At 41.1% G+C, this 19,771-nt stretch overlaps 1 protein-coding gene across 1 annotated transcript in view; it reads left to right on the top strand.

Moving 5' to 3' along the window:
- The window catches only part of TIAM1 (T-cell lymphoma invasion and metastasis 1), a 120,608-nt gene that overhangs the window by 50,822 nt on the left and 50,015 nt on the right, over window positions 1-19,771 (top strand). The window contains exons 14-17 of the mRNA XM_010001826.1: window positions 9,382-9,485; window positions 17,510-17,689; window positions 18,128-18,196; window positions 18,541-18,666. Coding sequence (XP_010000128.1) covers window positions 9,382-9,485; window positions 17,510-17,689; window positions 18,128-18,196; window positions 18,541-18,666 — 479 coding nt within the window. The remainder of the gene's footprint in view (window positions 1-9,381; window positions 9,486-17,509; window positions 17,690-18,127; window positions 18,197-18,540; window positions 18,667-19,771) is intronic.

Raw genomic sequence — 19,771 nt, 5'->3', positions numbered from 1 at the left:
CTGCCCACTATGCTCCCCTGTTCAAGGAGCTGAACTAGCAGAAAATTCATCCCATCAAATATGAATTGTTTGCCACTAGTGTAGTTTCCTAGACCAGCTAAGGACAAGCACCTGGGCTGGGTTAAGAGAAACAGCTGCAGAAGAGCAGGATTTCCCCTTGGCTATTTCTTGCTGTTACCACTGTAAGACAACGTTGGGAATTGCACTGAGATAGCAGAAAAGGTCCTGCACTGTCTCCTCTTACTTCCCTGCTTAGTCACGACTTAGTTACCAGCTTCTAAATGCCCCCCTTTCCCCGTACTCAAAAACAGGAGGATACCAGACGTACCTGCTTGCTTTGGGTTTTTTAAAATAATTTTAAACATCTAATGGAATGACCAAAAAGAATTGGTTTCTAGATAATCAAAACTGTTCTGAGCTGAGGTAAATTTAAGCTTTCAGTCAAATGTATATGGTGTCTGTATATGTCAAAACACTTCGCTTTCTCTCAGAAGAGAAGGTTTCAGAATTGTCAAAATAATTGTTTCAGGAATGCAGAATAAAAAGCTGGAGTGGGAGGAGAGCTGTTAATGCACTTTGCAGGACACGTCTGTGTGCTGCAGTCACTTTGTGTAGGGTCTTCAGGGTCTAGGTGCAATGTGGAGCTAACCCAGAGCATCGTGAGTGCTTTAGTATGATGCTGAGCTGTAGCAAATGAGCTGCAGTGAAAGATAGCTTGCTTGGGCTCAGAACCAAGCTGACTCAGCTCATCTCTGCTTGCAAAGGGTCAGGGAGGTACAGCCTGCGTTTTCCACACTTCTGGATACTGCTCTGGTTTTGCTTAAAATATTTGCTGAAAGTGATCTAGCAAAAAATGTCATTGTTCAGGTGACAGGAACTTGTAGTGGGGAAAGAGAAAGCTGGACCACTAATCTGGCTTTGAGGAGTCTTCTATTGGTAGCAAGTGGAATAACACAATCAAGAAAGTTTAAAAACAGCTTATTGCAAATACTTCTGAAGGGACTGATAAAAGCGTCTTCATGCAATATGTAGGATAAACTGCCAAGGGCAGTTAAAACATTTTCAGAAGGACATTTTTTCCCTTTTAATTTTTGTTGAAGTTTTCCCTGTTATGCTTTTGTGCTGAAAAATCAAGCTCCTCTTGTACATTTTTATAGCCGGCCACAAGATGCCTCCATTTCCTGTGTAACACCAGCTCTTTTCAGGCCCCATCCTTTTGTCCTTGCCTGTGCTTTTTTCACTGAAACCCTGAGTCCTGAGTTCTTGTACCCTGACTTTTCACTGAAGTGAGTGTCTACCCTGGGTGCAAAGAATTGGGAATTTGAATTTATGCAACGTAGTGATTTCTAAGGCAGAGCAATCGCATTTCGTAATACAGGGTCCCAACAACTGGTCTCAACAAGAAGTTTCTCTGTCACTGTCAGTTCTCTGCATCATTATTCTGAGGGTCTTCAAGGGCTCCTTTGCTGACAGTGGGACAGTGCATGGTTTGCCAAACGTGTCTGAAGAACCTAGCATTTGCCTTTTTGTACTATCCAGTAATAGCCCTGTGTGTCCCAGTGCAATGAAGACATAGGATATGGCTAATGGATACACCACGGCAAAATCAGACCTCCCACCTCCGCTGCTTTGTAGACACTGCTTCCTTTGTGCTGCTTCCAACTTGAGTCATGTCTGTTCTCCTTTGTAAGCTTCTCCTGAGCCACCTTTTTTCGTAGTTATTGCAGTGGCATGGAACAGTTGCTTGTTTTCCCATGTCCTGCAGTGAGCACATGAACTGTCTGGTGGGCCAAAGTGCCTACTTCTTAAATAGCTCCCCAGGACCAGGGATAACTTTTAGGGATTCCTTTTCCCTTCAGATTTGTCTTGGTACAGCTGCTCTTCACTTTTGATGTGCTGTAGCTAGCTCCTTTGCTCTCTCTTTTAGGTGACAGGTGGCCCAGAAGCTGGAGGTCCCTTGACATTTGCTTTCTTTCAAAATGCAGCAAACATTGAAGTGGGAATCGCCTTCGTTCCTCCTCAAAGAAGGAGGAATTCTGCTTTAAGCAACAGAAGCAACATAATAGCTCATCACCAGATGCGCAGGTGTCTCTGGCAGTTTCTGAAGGTGCCAGTGGTTGCCATATGAAATATGCCTCTGAAGAACAACGTTAAGATGGTGTTTAAACAACACTAATGCTCTAATTAGGGATGACTTAGCCTTAGGGAGGAGTAAAATCAAGGATCTGTACTCAAGTGTGTGATTGGGAGGCAGGTGTTTTCATCTCCATCAATTTCTCTCTAGGTGTTTGTAAAATGCAATTTTACTGAAGCCTTTCTTCTTTTTCAGCAATTCATTGCCTAAAATGGGATCTATGTGAAATTTTTAAGAAGAGTATGTGCTTGTATTTGGGAGATTATGGCTATGTCTTAGATTTTAGGTCTCAGCTCCACAGCTTCTTGTGGAGAGCAGTCAAGTATGAAAAATAGCCACTGACCCATTTATTTGTGTCCTTGTTGATTACTGGCAGTTTGGCTGGCTAGGCAAATCAGCTCAGTGATTTCTGTTACATGCTTTATTTATAGCATGCAGATTTTTTTTTCGGTCCTGAAGTAGTGCAGCCCCCCTTTCAGCAGGGGAATAAAACATTGCTGAGCCAGAATGCCAGCAGGTATAAATCACCTGTAGGCACATCCATTCTCCAGAAATTCAGAGTCTGGTTGACTGATCATGCTGATGTATTATCATTATCTTCTTCACTAGCAATTATTCATCGGCTATGAAGGCAGCAAAGGGTAGATTTTTTGTGTGAGGCAAATCATGCTTTTTCAACAGAAAGATGCTGTGATACATTTAGTGTTTTTTTTTTAAAGAAGCTTTCCTAATGCCTTATTACTCCGTGGGAGGTCTTCCAGGAGCAAAGCAAGACTGTGTTTCTGGAAGTTGACCTCCCTGAAGAGACTGCCGATGCTTCTGTTAAATAGGATGTTTCTTACAGCTGTTTCTTATCTGGAACTACCTCGTGTACACTGAGGTTGGGGCTAGAGCTGCAAATCAGCTCCGTGGCAGTGGATACTTCATTGTGCTTACTTAACAGGTTATTCTTGAGATGACCTTGGATTTTACATCTCTAGTGAAAAATACTGCCTTGGGTATGATATATATATACTCCCCCCTTGGAATTTGAGCTGCATCAGGCTTGCAGAGCCACAAATTTTGCTCCTTTCATACAGTATTGTTTTTCCTGGCTTTCAGTCTTGCTAACAGAGTCTGCATGAGTCCGATCAAGGAGGACTAGCTCTCATTCTTTGTGGAGCCCTACAGCAAATTTTCCTTATTGCCTAAAAATAGCAAGAGCTGTCTCTTTTGTCTCCCCATTCAGCGCCACTCAATCCAGGGAATGAGAGGCTGGAAGCTGGAAACACAGCATTGAATCTTCCCAAAATCATAAATATATTTTTTTAGTAGATGGGAATTTGAGAATGGGAGTGGTATCTATATTTGTTTGTTGTTTCCCTACTTTTTTTTTCCCTACAATTCACTACCTTTTTTTTTTTTACTCTGGAATAGAGTTTCTTGAGGTTTAGGCTTTGCAAGCTTCTGTATTTTGGAGACTTCTAGCATGAGGGATAACACTGCAGGGATCACTGTGAGCCATATAAATCACTGTGCAGAATGTATCAATGATAAAAAAGAAAGAATAACCTTGCTTTGAATGGATATATGAATCTTCTAGGCATGAAGCAGCTAGGTTTTTTTTAAGGAGTCTATTATTTTGTCATCCAGAAAGCAGGAGTATCAGAGGTTGAAATTAACATATGCTCTATAGACTATGTTATAAAGCTGAAGCAAACTTACATTGCACGATAAGACTGGCCACTATTTTTCATTCCATCTTCATCCTGGCCCAGGTCCCTGTAGGCTAGGTAATTTGGATTTCAGAACAAGCTGAGACTAACAGTAACCTTAATTTCTTCAGGGTTGTTTTCCTGAGGCAATTAATTTCATACCTTTCGTAGCATGTTAAAAAAATACTCTTATCATTCAGTGCTTGATTTAACAATACCAGGGGCATTTACTTCAGCAGCAATCTGAAGGTCTTGCATATAATTAATCAGACACAAGATCTTCTTTCTAAAAGCTTAAAAGCCAAAGCTCAAGGATGTTGCCTCAGTCAGAATTGTGTTCAGAGGTCTCGTTCCTGAATTTTCTAAAGACTGCCTGAGCTGCTGTTGAAATAAGCAGCATGGCTATTAGCACATGAGTTTTTGCACTGTGGCTTTGGGTTTCTGACCCTTCCTATGTTAGCTGCAGTGAGCATAGCTTCTCCCTTACTCTCCCATTTCTGATCTTAATATTCTCACTGTGTTGCCACTCCCCCTGCTGGCTCTCGAGCCCCAAGTACTTGCAGAAGGAAAGGCTCGTTTTTCTGATCTCCATGTCCCTGGTTTCCAAGGTCCCTGTGCACTTCCATGTCTATGAAAACTCCTGTTTATTCCAAAGGGGCTACTCAGGCATATTACAAGTGTTGGACTAGACTCCTGACCTGGGGAGGGTGAAAAGAAACTGTGGTACAGCTGGTACAGGGAAGGTTTTATTGAATTTGCACTTTTCCCAAAGAAAAGTGAATGAATTAAGTGACATTCAGCATAGATATTTCTATATTTGCACGATTTATTACCTAGCTGTATAGAAAGGGAAGCAATAGAGTTTTTTCAGAAGGTAAAAGAGAATTATAGGGCTTGTTCTATAGCTCTCCAGGAAAGGTAGAATTTCCCAGTTCATTCCTATATAGCCTTTGGTTGGCTTTTAGCTGTCATAGACCTGAGTTTTACAGGTCTTTGGAGATGTTTTCAACTCTGTGGGTCTTCCGAACGGGACAGAATACTCCAGTGTAAGCAGAATTATTCTTATTCTTAAAAAAAAAAAAAAAAAAAAAGCATAAGCATGCTTGCCTATTTAATTGTCGATTTATAGGTGGAATTTTGTCTCAAATAAAAATTTAACCTGAGAGACAGTTCCCTAACAATTTATATTATAATTGTTCGCTTATGGCATGTTCTCTTTTGAAAGGGACTCCATTGCCATAACAGAGCCATTCCCTTGGCACCATTTAGAAATTACACCCTCTGTTTAAAAAAGTTGCTGTTGAACTGCCCAAGTAATTGACACTCTCTTTTTTCAAGACAAGATTCAAGCATGAACTGCTGAAAGCATTTGGCCGGTGTGAAACCTTCACAGCACTTCTTGCAGGAGCACAGACACCCGAGTGTCTTGGCTGGGATTCATCTGGGGCAGTCACATTCTGCCTGGTCCATATTCTTTCTGTGGTTTCAGCTCAGATGGAGGTCACTTCTTATTTCCCAATGAAAGTTATTAAGTAGTCTCTGTATTTGACTTTAAGTATTGCTGAGTTTCACTGGTTAAAGAAGAACAGAGGAGCACAATGTGCCTTTTGCAGGGAGCAAGTGGTGGCAGGTAGGCAGGGAAGGACACTGGCTGATCTCCTCCGTCCCTGACACTTGTCACCTGGCTTCAGCAGTCCCAGAGCTTTTCCTCAGTTGCATGGCAAGGTGTTGTGTGGGGCATTGAGATGTATAAAACAACCTGCTTAAGAGACTAAAGCACCTGAAAGTTAAAAACCATAGCTTTCAACCATCCAAACCTGTTATTGCTTCTGGCCTTCAGCATCTAACGTGGTGGCAAATGGTTGCCCTTGCCAGCTATGCCCTATTGCTGCCACTGAGGGGGCTAAATTCAGTGTTGCTCATTACATGTACTCAGGAATAATGCATTGAGATGCCGCATTTTCTGTTTGTATGCTGCTTTTTGTGTTGGTAGGATGCACACTTCCAAGCTTTGCACCAGAGCTGACAGACCTTGGCTAGGAATATTTATTTCCACTGCATTAAAAAAAACCAACAAACCTGGCACCAAGAAGCGAGCTTTAAGAGCGATACCAGAGATTGTGGAAGTCACATTAAAATCTTGAGCTACAGCAACCCTGCAAGATTGGAAGCAGCAGCCATGGAAAGTTTTAGCCAAGTGCTGGCATAGTCCTTAACCTCTATGTGATTCTCCAGGCCTTTAAGCCCCAGCACCTTTGCTTCAGTGATATAAGACTTGCTTTTATTTTGTTAGTTCTAACCATAAGTAGGAGTTATTTAATGGGCATTAGTCATAATGTCATGGATATTAAATTGCTGAGGCAACTTGGGAGCTCGTGTGACCTCCATCCGTTCTGCTGGCCACATGAATTTGACCCCCTTTTCCTGCTGCTTTTCAGATTTCCCTTTCTAATTCCTTAACATCAAGTGAAGGCCATGTGTTATCATCCCTAGCAAATGGTAGTGATTGGGTGGTGTTCAGGTGCTGCAGAAGGAAATGAGCTCATTGTCTTTAGAGCGCCTTGCAGAGCTAAAAAAAGATTTACAGGGCAAAAATAAAATGATGTAATGAATCTGACAGAAATGGGACGGTAACTGGAAGGTATTAAAAAGCGGGAACGTGCGGCATAACTGAACCGATTGCCTGTGTTTAACAACCAGCAGATAAACCTGCTAAAGTTGACATTGGCTTTGGCAGCTTAAGACATTAGAAATACCCTAAGCACATGTACTGTGTGACTGTTCATTAAGACAAGTGAAAGATTGCTGTCTACTCTGTAAATGTGTTTATACTGCAGGAAACAGATTAGATGGTGTTTAAATATACAGGAAAGGAAGAAGTGGTAGCTTAAACACAAGAACCAAAACCCCAAACAAACATTATTTGCCTTGGCTTGGGGTAAGAAACAGCTGTAGGATGTATTTCACACAGCCTATAAAAGGAAATTAATCACAGTAAAAAAATACAGACTGCCCAAAACAAATTATGAGACATCTCACTTTTTTTTTTTTTTTCTTTAATGGATACCTAAGGGTTTTAAGAATTTTTTCACACATTAACAGAGAGACCAGAAAGCTGATAGTCTAAGTTGGTAAAATCTGGGTAAGGCTCAGAAAAACCTATCTTCTTAATGAAAAAGCACTTTTCCATATAGTTTTTGTATCGCCTGACAGCCCCTACAGGCACATTTTTTTTAAAAGGTAAATCCTGTCTTTTCAGAAGAGATGCATGTCTTTCAGACGTTCAGCTATGAACTACCTTCTGTGTCCTTCTAATCTCATTTGTTGTCTAATTTAGCTTCAATGCAGTATGCAAAATATGTTCTGAATTTATTTCTGGATTTCTGAATTCCCGTTTTTACAAATTATTTACAGACTCAACAAAGTGGAAATCTTTTGCAGTCATGCAAATTTGTTTTTGTAATGGTGGCTGAAAGCTTGCAAGTACAGCAGCTGAAAGTTGGGTACTGAGGAACCCAAACCTGGATCTTTGCACTCTGTCTTAATGTAAAGAACTTTACACACAAACCTTATGTGTTTGTGAGCTGATATTGTGCATTAGCACAAAACTCCCTGAAAGAGGAGCAGTGGCTTTTCAATTGCAGCACAGGGGCAGCAGATTTTTTCTTATTTAGGAAACATATTTCTTAGATCTTGTCATTTCTGTATCATGAAATGTATTTCATTCCAGTATAAATATAAAAAAAATATACTTGATGTGCATAATCGGGTTTGTTTTTTCAAAATCTCTTCATTTTAAAGCATCTTGCCATTTTATCTGAATTTAAAAGACCGTCCATGCTACTATAGCCTTTCTGGCCAAAACACACAGTGTTTAACTGGGATATATCAGTATAACAAATGTGTGTTATCATCACTGTGGCCTTTTTACTCATGGCATTGCTATCTAGCCAAATGCTCCTTATAGACGAACATACGTGACTTACCTAAATTGAAGTCTCTAATTGAAAAATAGCAAGTCACATGAGAGTCAGCATGGGACTAACATGGAAACAGTGCTGCATCTGGTGTGCTAAATCACTTCTAATCTTTGAAAACCATCCATGTTTCAACCTAGTAGTGAATAGGAGGGAATGGCTGCTGGACCACTGGGTGCTGACAACAGGATGGTGTGCTGTTGGGCTGCTTCTGTCCATAGGGCTAGCAAACAAAAAAAGAACCAAAATCACCACAGGTTTGGAAAACAAAATTAATCTGTTCTGCTACAGCAAGGTGTTAGTTTTCCACCAAAGTGTTTAAATGCTACATGTTAACAATACAGCCAGAAAATATGTGTAAGATAGTCTGTTGAGTCTTGGCTATTAAAAAGCAGGGATTTTCTGTGATGTCGTGTCCATTGAGTTTTGATTGGGACTTTCTGCATTACTTGAAGAATAAGCATAATGGAATAAGATGTGTGATCCCTGGTGGGATATTCACTCTTCTATTTGTGTGGCAGGATGCAGGCAGGGAAGCATACTCAGAAACCACCCTTCCAGTCCTAGGAGTGGCACTGCAGAAAAAGTTCTTCCTTATGGGGTTGAGAGGAAGAGAGGGAAAAAGTAAAAAGGAATTAGCACCTGGACTCAGCTGCTATAAAGTATCTCTTTATGCTGGCTTGAAGGTAAACTGAGGCAATGCAGGAGTTTTCTGGCAGAGTTCAGTGCATTGCTGGTCACTTTCATTTGTGAAGACTGGCTAACATGTAGTAATATTGCTTTTTACGGCTATTTGAGTCAGACAATGAGATCCCCAGAAAAAAAAATTGTGCACAGAGCTCTTAGGCTGAGATTAGTTCTCTTCTTGCTTTTGTTACTTGCAGGTAATTAATCACTTACTTCCAAGAAGTTGTGAAAGAGTTACTAGCTCTATCAACAGTGTAGTCTCCAGAGAAGTGCACAGGCAAAGGGATGCCTAGTTGTTGTCACATAGTGGTGGAAATGAAATTTAGTTTTCAGTTAATGCAGTAGACTCCTAAAACCTGCTAAAACCAAGTTTCTTTCCTTAAAAATCACATTGAAACTCAGTAGTGGGTGTGTTAGGACAAAAGTGCAAGTAACTTAAAATCATTACGTTTGACTTAACTCAGAGGAAAGGCTGGCCAAGTTTTGCTTCTTGACATGGTTTGCCTGTTCACATGCTGCAGTATCCATTTGAAACCACCGAAGTATAAAGGTAGACAATTATTGGTCAGCCAAGAAATTGGTAATAAACATCAGAATTTCAGTGTGGCATTTTAGCCTTATCTCTAAATCGGCTTTCATAGTTTTCAATTAAATAGTGTGTCTGGCCATAACCTGTTTATTTTTACACCTGTAGTTAATCCTGACCCCTGCTGTAAACCCAGGTAGTCCTTTAAGGTCATTGAGTGCCTCTGGCATAATGTGTTGTTGACATGTACTTGTGTGCAGGATGGGGCCTGGCGCTCCGTGGGAACTGCACGCCTGTTGTGCCCAGCTTCTTGAATTTTTGGAAATTATGGTTGGGTTTTCACACGCATCTCAATTTCATCAGGGCACTCTCCTTGTGGCGACCCAGACAGCTCTGTTGAAACAGCTCCAGAGGAGGCAGAAGCACAAGACTTGGAGTCATCTGATGAAGCTGACAAGATGAGCAAGGTGAGAAAGTTTCATTTTCACATGACAAGGAGTGAAAGTGAAGTGCAGTCACAGCTTATCTGCTTGCTTCACAGCTACACATGATTAGAACATCTTTCCTGGGAAAATGTTAATCTTGCTTTTAAGGTGTTTACAGGTGATATTGAATATAACAAATTACAGCTTCAATTATGGCATATGGTTACCCCTTGAGCAAGACTAGTGCCCTTTTTCCAAGGTCAGTTCCTGTCTTCAGTATCTTGTGATAACATTCGCACGTAATTTTTAAATGGAATGGTTTATTACTGCCCTCACCAGAGCAGGACAGCTAAACCAAAAGATCAGGTTGATTATGATTTCTTATTCTTTCTTGATTTCTAGGCATAGCAGGAATGGAAGGAAGTTAAACAGTTATTTCTTTAAATCAATATTGTAGTGCACATGCTAGTTTTTAACTCCAAACTAATTACAGCTAATCTACCTTAAATTGAAGCAAAACTCTCCAATTATGGCTAAGAGGTTGTGCAAATGGATTGCTAATTGCCATATATTAAGGGATGGGTTTCACCGTGGTTGGTAGTTTGCACTTGCTCCACTGCTAGGGAGCTTTACACAACATAAGGTGTGATGATTAAGTGGCTTCTGTGCCAGAATCAAGTGAGATTATTTTGAAGGAACTGATTGCTTTTAGGTATTGGTTGCATAGGTAATGGTGAGAGCTTAAAACTATTTTTCTACAGAATTAATGATTTCATGAGTATTAGATCTCACTCTGTGCTTATGTACAGGTGTGTTTTTTCTCAGCTCTTATTTTAACTAAAATGGGCTACAGTGAGCTCTGACCTGGTTCCTGTGCAATGATACTCGTCATTGTAGCGAAAGGAAGGAAAGGACCCTGGCCTCTTGTTTCCTGATCTCTCATGTCATGCTAGCCTATAGTTTTGTCTTTGCTACCCAGAGAGTGGAAGTCAGATAAGAGGAAACATTCCTGTGCATAAAATATATGCAGAGCTTGCATGCAGAAAAGGTGATTGCTATTGCAGCTTCCAGGTTTTATTACGGGAGTTTTCCTTGTAAGTACAAAGAATTTCTTCTTGAGTAAGTGGAAACATTTGTTGATACTTTGGGAGTTTTTACTGTAAATATATGTGATCTTCATATGCTCTGACTGGAGTCTCTTCCCACATAGCTGCCTGGGGAACGAACGTTCTTGCAGTGTTTTCTGTAGCTTTCTATTTCTGAGCTGTACAACAAGCTGTGAGGTTCCATTTTGTATCTTGCCTCCTGGATCTTCAGAGCTGTAATTGCCTGAAGCAAGGTGTAAGGATTACGTGATTATCCTTGTGGCTCAGCAGATTTAGTTAAACTGAGAAATGTGCGTTAGCAGCTCTAATGCTTAATATTCTTATATTGGAAGAGTAACTTGTAACTCTAACAAGCCTTGGCTTCCAACGAGAGGAAAATCTGTTTTTCTGCAAATGAAATGTTGACACCAGTAAATGTTTTAGCTTAAAATTCAGAAATATGGCTTGTTTTGTTTGTATGATATAAAGAGGAGTGAGGCATTTAACTTCACGTTCTGTTTCTTATGGGACAAACTGCTTGAAATGGTCTTCCATAAAAAGCAACACACTTGTACATATAGTATATATACAGTGTGCTCAATTTGGCAAACCGTGCCACTGTCCCTGGTCACAAAGACCTCTATACTAAGTGGGCTTTCTTTGCTGTTCCTCCCTAACAAAAGCTGCAGAAGCCCTCAAATTAATTTACGATGTCTACAGAGAATTCAAGTGTATGGTAGCGGGGAGGATGTCATTGCTTGCTAATGACGTGCTCATTTTTCATTTTAAACTGAAAAAAACTAACATAAAAAAGCTCAATCAATGGGGTGCTTGTGGGTAGGTGTATTCCTGATCCTTTTGCTTTTCTGTGTGCTTGGAAAAGCCAACGTGTGTGGGGAGTTAAGGAGTCTGCAACATATGTTTTTCTATGGAAAGTCACCACCCAGCTGATACAGCAGGGAAAAAAGCAAAGGTGTTTTCCTGTCTCTGCACTGCCACACCTTTCCATGCTTCTAGGATTACAGCACAGAAGATTAAGCTGATGTCCTCAGCACTGTTTTACACTTGTTATTTTTGTACGTGGCAAGTGAAACACTGCCTTCCTACCCACCAGGAGGGGCACAAATGATCCTCTGTTATCACCATTACTGCCACAGTTTCCATTCTCCCATGGATGGTGGAGTTTGGAGAAGAGTTCCTTTATTTTCTGCCATTCTTGGCAAAAACAGGGCAGGACTGCTCTTATCCATTCCCTGCTGGGCAGGAGAGGAAATCCATTTTAACTATACTGGAGCCTCCCAGCTAAATGTAGAGTTCCCTTTCTTTCAGCGCAGATGCAGCATTAGCAGCTGAAGATCCAAAAATAGCATTTGGGTTGTCTTCTGCCCTGCGATAGCACGATCCTGAGGCAGGGCTTAATCCTGCAAACACCACCGCTCCACACCGTGGTGCTGGTGGTCTGCTGATGCCCACAGAGCACTGCAGAGGGTTAGAGCTCCGAGCTTCTCCAAGGAAATTTCCCAGCTCTCCCGCTAGCAAAGCGATCCTAGGGGAGAGTTAATAATTCATGGGAAGAGGAGAGGGAGGCAGCGCTGCAGCTCTCCTCCTTCATCGGCTCTTGTAGCACAGGCCAGGCAGGCTTTCTGTGAAGGTAAGCTGTGTGAAATCCTACCGAAAGCTGGGCTTGGGTGCCTTCTGACTTACCTGTAACTTTCTCATGTAGGTGATAGGCGGATGTGTAGCACAGCAGGTACTTGAGTGTGTCTTCCCTTCTCCTCCTCCTCCCTCCCAGCTGTCCCTTTCCCTTCCCCCAGCCCAGCATGTGTGCACGTGGGTGTGTGTTTCCTTAGTAGTGGTGCATTTGTTTCTTAATCTGCAAAAAGCCTCAAGCTGTTGATGGTGGTGAAGGATTTGGAGGGTACACCAGTAGCTCTGAGGATTCCTCCCTTCTCTGAAGATCTTATCTTCTGAGAATCCTAAAGAACTAATTTTACTTCTCCATTGCTATTGTCACAGGAATCATTATAATAATAAGAAAAAAAATGAAATGTCTGTAGAACTATTCTGATAAAATACTAGAAACCTGCTTCTGAGGTGGCTTGAGGCATTGGCTGTGCAGTGGTGTAGGGTAGTTGTTGTTCCCAGGGTTCTCTCCCTATCTAATTTCATGGTGCCTTGCATGTGTCAACCAGCCAGCCTCTTAGGTACAGCATCTCTTGGGTTGAAAGCCATGTAAACAGTAACAACCGGGTACGCTTTCTGGATGCAACTGGTTTCCTTTAAACCATGCAACTGGCAGTGGCTTGAGTTGCACTTCCAGTTGCTTCTGCTCTAGGGTGGGCTTCCATCTTTCCTTCCTCTCCCAGTTTCGTGTGGTTGCCAAGAAGAGGAGAGAGCTTGGAGGGAGAAGAGTGGGGGAAAGGAAAGTCTACTTTCTGCCACCTCTTCAGGCTTGTTTTCATTTAGCATGTGAATTAAAGTTTCACAAATAGCCTGAAATCTAGATGATGCCTCTCTGTCAGTCTCCAGTTCAAAAGAATATTTGGACCATATCATACTGGAGTAATTTCTTAAATGGCTCCTTGCCTCTGTGGTGACCTGACTGTTTTAGCTTTTTAAATGTTGTAGAATAAATTTAGGTTCAAAAGAGGGACCCTGAAAACTGAGTATATGTGTGAGTTTTTAATGTTGCAGGTTACCAAAGGCTAAGGTTGGTGTAGTGTTGCCTCTTAAGATCAGTCTTTGTGCATATTTTTTTTTTTTTGTAATGGTCCTTTGAATTTGACAGGGGATGTGTTTTAAAAGCTGTTATCAGTTAAAATACTGCAGGACACTAATTTGTCCACAATTAAAGACATCTGCCTCTTGAACTGAAAGCTAATTACGTTGCAGCACTTGTTCTTGGAGGAGCATGCTGTAATGGGCTCTGTGTGTGTATGCTTATACCATTTAGAAATATTTTTTCAGAGAAAATAGGTCATCTTCTCTCTGCCGCATTATTCAAGACAAGAATTAAGTCTCAAAACCTCCAATGTGTTGAAATAGATGTGAAAGGCTTAAGACAGGGATTTGAGGGGTAGGTTTTCCAGTAGCATAACTGGCTGTTTGAAGTTCTTTTAATTCTGTGCCTCTGTCCCTTCAGATGTTTAATATTCTTCAGCAGTGCTGTGCGTAGCCAATCGGCTCATGCTCAGCCACAGGCAACAGACATTTACATTCTCAGGCTGCCTTCACCTCTGCTTTGCTGCATTTCAGCTGCTCTGCTGAAGTTTTCCTCCTAATGAGTCTATGAAAAGCAGCATTGAGTTCTCAGTTTTGACTGGTGTCTGGCTCTGAATTCCAGCTAATGTGGTGAGCGACCGAGGCTGGAGGCAAATGACACATGCGGAAAGGCTTTGCTTAGAGAAGCATGGTCACTGCCCTTCCTTGTTAAAATGCAGCCGTCTTCCATGTTGTGTGCCAAATAAGCAGCAGGGAGTATCTGTCTGGAGTGGGAAAGCCCTTTGGATCAGCTGAATATGTGGAAAACTGGGATTTTCCTCCTAGCTGAGTGACAGCTCTGGCAGTACTGCCTTTCCAGCGATGTCAGCTCTTTGGAGAGGTAACCGTAAACTCAAGAACGAAAACCCTGGAGCTGGCGACTCTCTGTACCGTGTGCTGTATTGGGTGAGCAGATCCTCTGTGCTGTGTGACTAGTCGAAGTAATGAGCAGTTACATGAATTTTCATGCTGTTTTAATTGATGGGTTATAAATTTGAGGCTGAGCTGTAACGTATGTGCCCTGTAGAGGCTTTTTGATATTGTGCAGTGTCGTTAGCAGTCCTGGCAATGCGTGAAAGGATGCTATTTGCCCAGATTTTGTTTGGGAGAGCAATACTGCTTGGAGTTTGCCATCCGTGGCAAAAGATAGTTGTTGTGTGCTGATCAAGGGGGCAATCTGCCTGATGCCCAGGCACCTGTATGTCTCTGTAAGATAAGTTCAAGAGAAAATGACACTTTACTGTCAAAACTCTATGGCAGGTAGCCAAAACTCCCCAGTGTGGGCACCATCAACATGCTTGATGAGTTTAAGGACTTGATTCTCCTGTTGGGAAGGGTGTGAGCTTAGCTCCTCTGCTGAGCCCCCTGCAGATGAGGGTAATGTACTTGCAAAGTAAAACTTCACTTTACAGCCCAGCTGTGCCAGCCCTCCATCTCATTTTAAGGTTGCTAGCTGGGATTGCTTGCAGAATTGTGCTTGAAGTGTGATGTTGTAATTCTCCTAGAGAAATCCTGATTCAGTGCTGTCATTGTCACAGCTGGCAAACAGAGCTGGTACTGGAAGATAAAAGGATCTGTTTCTGTTCTAGACCTGCCGTATTCTATCTACTTTCTCCAAGAAAATGGAGACGGAGAGGCTTTTCTTAATACTGTTTTAGAGATTTCAGCAGAAGTGCTGTGTTCTGAACCTCCCTGGGTGCAATATGCATAAGCTTTTTGTCTAGAAATTGTGGTGGTTTTTGGTTTTGTTTTTGTTTTTGTTTTTTTTAAAGTAAATATAAAGTAGATGGGATTGCATTCAGGGATGAAACAAGACAGTCCATTCAATGAACAAGGAAGAGAACAGGTTTGCAAGCATTGTTGTGCTTGAGACTTTTTGTCTGCCCAAAGAGTATTGAGTGAGTGATACTTGAGAATTAGGTAAAAAGATGTGAGGCAGGGCTGAGCTCAGTTGCTTCTGGCTCATGCTGGACAGGACTGAAGTCAGTGAGTGGTTGATTGTCTGCAAAAGTGGAGATAAGGCTTTTAAAAGTCATCTACGCTTCCTTTTTGAAATAATGGGTGTAACTGTTCCTTCTGGGGCAGGCAGTGTGCCTGTATGACAGTTATCCAATTTTCAAGTACTTGTTAGTTTTTAGCAGGTGTTTCATGGTGTGAGTGGATTTTCACTCTCTCTTTCTGGGTGACTCAGATTAACATATATTAATTGTCAGTTCTTTGTCCGTTTCCAGCAGAGCGGGTAATTCTGGCAGGCTTTTATGTCTTGTCTTGAAGCCAGGCTTTCACCTACTGTACTTTGTGGACTTGGGTCAGTTGGGATCAAGATCATGCCTGTTGTAATCTAATGCAAACTTAACCTAAAAGTTTGGGTATGTTTTATACTTAAGACCACAGTGAGTATAGGTGGAACTTCGCTGAGAAATAAAAGGAATTACTTTGACTTATTATTTTAACTCTCAGTGACACATGCCATTGCCACAAGCTGAATTAGTTGGAAATGGACTGGTTTGACTCACTGCTTCTTTCTGCCCTCAAGTTGCAACATTTTTCCTTTCTTTCTCAACTGAGTTAAACTTCGGATACTGATGATGAGTATTTTTCCTCTAAAAAATGGTGTCCAAGAGGCATTTCTTAATAGACAGTCCCTTACATTTGTTTTGTTGCTTACATTTGTGTCCTGAAGAAAATTACCCTTTGTATAATAAGCATCTTTACTAATATTTGCCTTTGCAGTTGCACACTCAGGTGAGCATTTATAGCCTTAAGATACCTTTAAGGAAAGCAACTGTATTATGGCAGGAAATTCTTCACTTGTCACTAGCACAGTTAATGCTCCTCTTGGGCTTCATGGCACTGTAGGTGCACTGAGAGGGGAAACTAGCTATGAGCAGACTGCAGAGCTTCAACAACAAGGAGTTTTATCAGCACTTGGTCATCTTGAACATGTGGAGTAGCACAGGCTCTGGATGAGGTTGTTGCTACCAGCTGGTGGGAGTGAAATGATCTCCCAGGTGGCAGGGCTCTGTCTCCAAACTGCAAGGTGGTGATATGTTGATTTTTATTTATTTTGTTTGTTTCTGTTGTTGTTGGGTTTTTTATTTGTTTTGGTTTTTTGTTTGGGTTTTTTTGTGGGTTTTTTTGGTTGGTTTTGTTATTTTTTGTTTGCTTGTTTTTTCTTTTGTTGCTTCTTTTTTGGTGTTATTGTTTTTGTTTTGTTCTCCTTTCATCTCTTTGCATATTCTCTGTTTGAACGGGTTCATCTTAGGTCAGTTGTATGAACTGGAGGGCTATAGATACAGTGTTGGGAAGTCACTGAATCTGGATTAAGATACCATGGCAGGATTAGACACAGAAGGTTAGGGAAGTGTAATCAAGTTCAACAGCTCTTTTCCCTCCTATGGCCTCTCCAGGTCTTTGGGAGGGATGGAGGCAGGGCATGCTGCTGCTTTGGCAACCCTGGAAGCCTCAGGCTGTTGTCACTGACACCAGAGACTATACCTGCTCCATACTTTTCAGGGTAATGAAAGATGTGAAAAGATGATCTAACAAGGAGGTGAAGAGAGGATAACTGTCTTTATATATAGACAGCTGATTAAACATTGAAGAAACCAGCTAGATGTAGCAGCTCTGAAAAACCTGGCTTAGGGGAAAGAAATTCACCCTGCAAGGCTTGTTTCTAGACATAGAGCAGATATATATTTGCTGTCCCCAAAAAGCATGCATTTGCTGGCTCTGCTTCCCTGAAAAACAACTTAGACAGTTTCTGTCTCTGCATTGTCTCCTAGGCTGTGTTGACACAGCTATTCATGGGACTGTTGCAAACTAGATTAGGGAACTGGCAGAGGGCTGGGATGTGTGTTTTGTTTGCACAGTCATTTTTGGTTCCCAATTCTTGGGCCTTTTTGTTTGATTGTTTTTCAATCTTAAATTCTAGAGGAGCCTATTTAATCACAGATCATTCTTACCTGAAACCAGGAATGTTATTGAACAGCATGTTAGGTAACTTGAATTGTGCAACTCTTTTTTTTCACCCCTTATCCCCAGTCACTGAGAGATAGTATTGACATATATGAAGTTATGTGTGCACTTTTGTACTTTGGTGCCAATTAAAGAGCCCCTAAGCTGCAAGTGCTTAACTGCAAAGGATTTTCAGCTCCATCATTCCTATAGCTCTGACTTAAAATATTACCACTGGTCTTTCCTCTTCCTTCTTTTTTAAAGAGTACAGAGCAGGTCGCTGCTTTCTGTCGCAGTCTGCATGAAATGAACCCTTCTGATTCAAGTGCTCATCCTCAGGAATTTACAGGACCCCAGCTGGCCACCATGAGACAACTCACAGATGCAGATAAACTGCGAAAGGTTATCTGTGAACTTCTTGAGACAGAGCGCACCTACGTCAAAGTAAGGAGTCTTGATGTGTAGTGTCTGTCTACTAATATTTCTTCCCATTCTGGAAAATTTTGTTGGTTGCTTCTCCAGTAGTTCAAACTATGTCTCATGCATATACCTCTTAGTGAACTTGCATCCAATTTTACAGTCGGTTGCTAGAATAGTAGCTTAAGCCTCTGAAATAAGTAGGCTTTCCAAATTCTTATGCTGTTGTTTTGAAATTACTTACCTGGTGTGCACTGGAATGTTGCTCAATGTGATCTGGTATTGATTGTAAGTGTGTATAAATGTTTCCTTTAACTATCATATATTTTGTGAAATCAAACTATTTTATTTTACACATGAAAGGGAAAAATGCCTAGACTGGGTAAAGAGTGATTGTTGCCACTTTGATAAACATTCAGAAGTAGTTTGAGGAACCAACATGGGAATCTTTTTCTGAAATTTTAGGACTTAAATTGTCTAATGGAGAGATACTTGAAGCCTCTACAAAAAGAAACATTCCTTACTCCAGAGGAGGTAAGTTAACTGTTGCTTCTCTTTTTGCTGGATATCTTACACACAGCCTTCCACTCTGTCTGTCCCCCAGATTTGCTTGTTTGAGCAAGGATGATGGAGAAATGTTGAATTCCATTTTAAAAAAATTAATTGAGTAGAATATAAAAGTGCTGCTCAATAATTTATAGTCTGTAGGTTGACTTTGTTTTGTTTGGGTGGGTTTTTTTGTTTGGGGTTTTTTTTCTGGCTGCAGACTGGTTGTACAACTGGACTGAGAGTCACCCAAGTTGTAGAAAACATGATTCAGGTAGAAAGTTATATTTTCAGCATCTTGCTTTTTTTTTTTTTTCCCCCTCACTTGTTAGCTGGATGTTCTTTTTGGGAATCTGACTGAAATGGTAGCATTCCAGGTAGAATTCTTGAAAACTCTTGAAGATGGAGTAAGGCTGGTTCCAGACCTGGAAAAGCTTGAAAAAGTTGAGCAATTTAAGGTAATTTCATTGTTTATATTCTGAGTAGTCCTGTAACACTTCATCATATTTATCTGACTGCTGTCACTGTTCATGTAAAAACCTACTCTTGCTAATACTGGAGCTGTTTGAAACATGTCCTGCTACAATGGCATTTTATGCTACATTTAGCCGTACAGACTACTGGAAATCTGTAATATCATGTGCTTTTAGATGCTATTCTTGTCCTTCTGTCAGATTTCTTGTCTCAGGCTGTCAGGAAAAGCTAGGCATGGAAACTTACGTAAAATCTTTGTTCTGACAAGTCTGATGTACTAGTTCAAAAGCTAAACAGGGCTACAGATCAGAACTGTAAATTGAATTCTGTATTTGGGATTTTGATGCATAGCAGAACTATATAGAAAATGCATCCAACTATCAGCAGATGTGCATCAAAGGTAGATATTTAAACTAATGATATATGAGCTTCATTTAAAGAATGAATAAATTAAAAAATAAATGTGGAAAAAGAAATTCAGTTTTATTTCCACTGCAGTCATGTGCTGGATATATTGCAAGTAGCTAATACACTGTTTTGCCTTTGGGGAATTTTACTCTTGCTTTGAGCACTCATCTTGGTAGAGGACAGAATGTCTTGATGAATAATAATAATTCCACTGGGATTGCTCTTCAGCTAACATACAGCCGTGGAGGTACTACTGAAATAATTTGTCTTTTTGTGCATGTCTGGCCTTGCCATCAGGTACCTGTTTAAAATAAACAGGAATCATGAACACTGCCCTTGTGTAGCTAGAACATAGCTTCTTTTTTGTAGGAAATATGTCCTTAACAGAGAGCACAGAGACACTTTTTTTTTTTTCCAGTGGAGGAAGGCTCTGTGAAGTGCAGAAGAAGCCTCCTTGTGGAGATACCTCTGTCTTCTTTCTGAATGCTGCTGTTTCCACCTCTTTCTTTCTTTTTTTCTTTCCACCTCGTTCATCAACGTGATTTTCAGTTCTGTGCTATGGGCTTAGTCTCAGATCTGTGTGTAAAAAGGGACATCAGGGCTTCATTGTTCTGCAGTTTGCTTCCCTCTGCTGACTGTAGGCAAGCTACCTATGTGTTGTCTCATGCACGCCCCCCCCCC

Source organism: Chaetura pelagica, unplaced genomic scaffold, assembly GCF_000747805.2.
Source record: "Chaetura pelagica isolate M959 unplaced genomic scaffold, ChaPel_1.0 scaffold637, whole genome shotgun sequence".
NCBI classification, from domain to species: domain Eukaryota; kingdom Metazoa; phylum Chordata; class Aves; order Apodiformes; family Apodidae; genus Chaetura; species Chaetura pelagica.
Note: the sequence above shows the minus strand (reverse complement) of the source record. Positions and strands in the feature narration are given on the sequence as shown.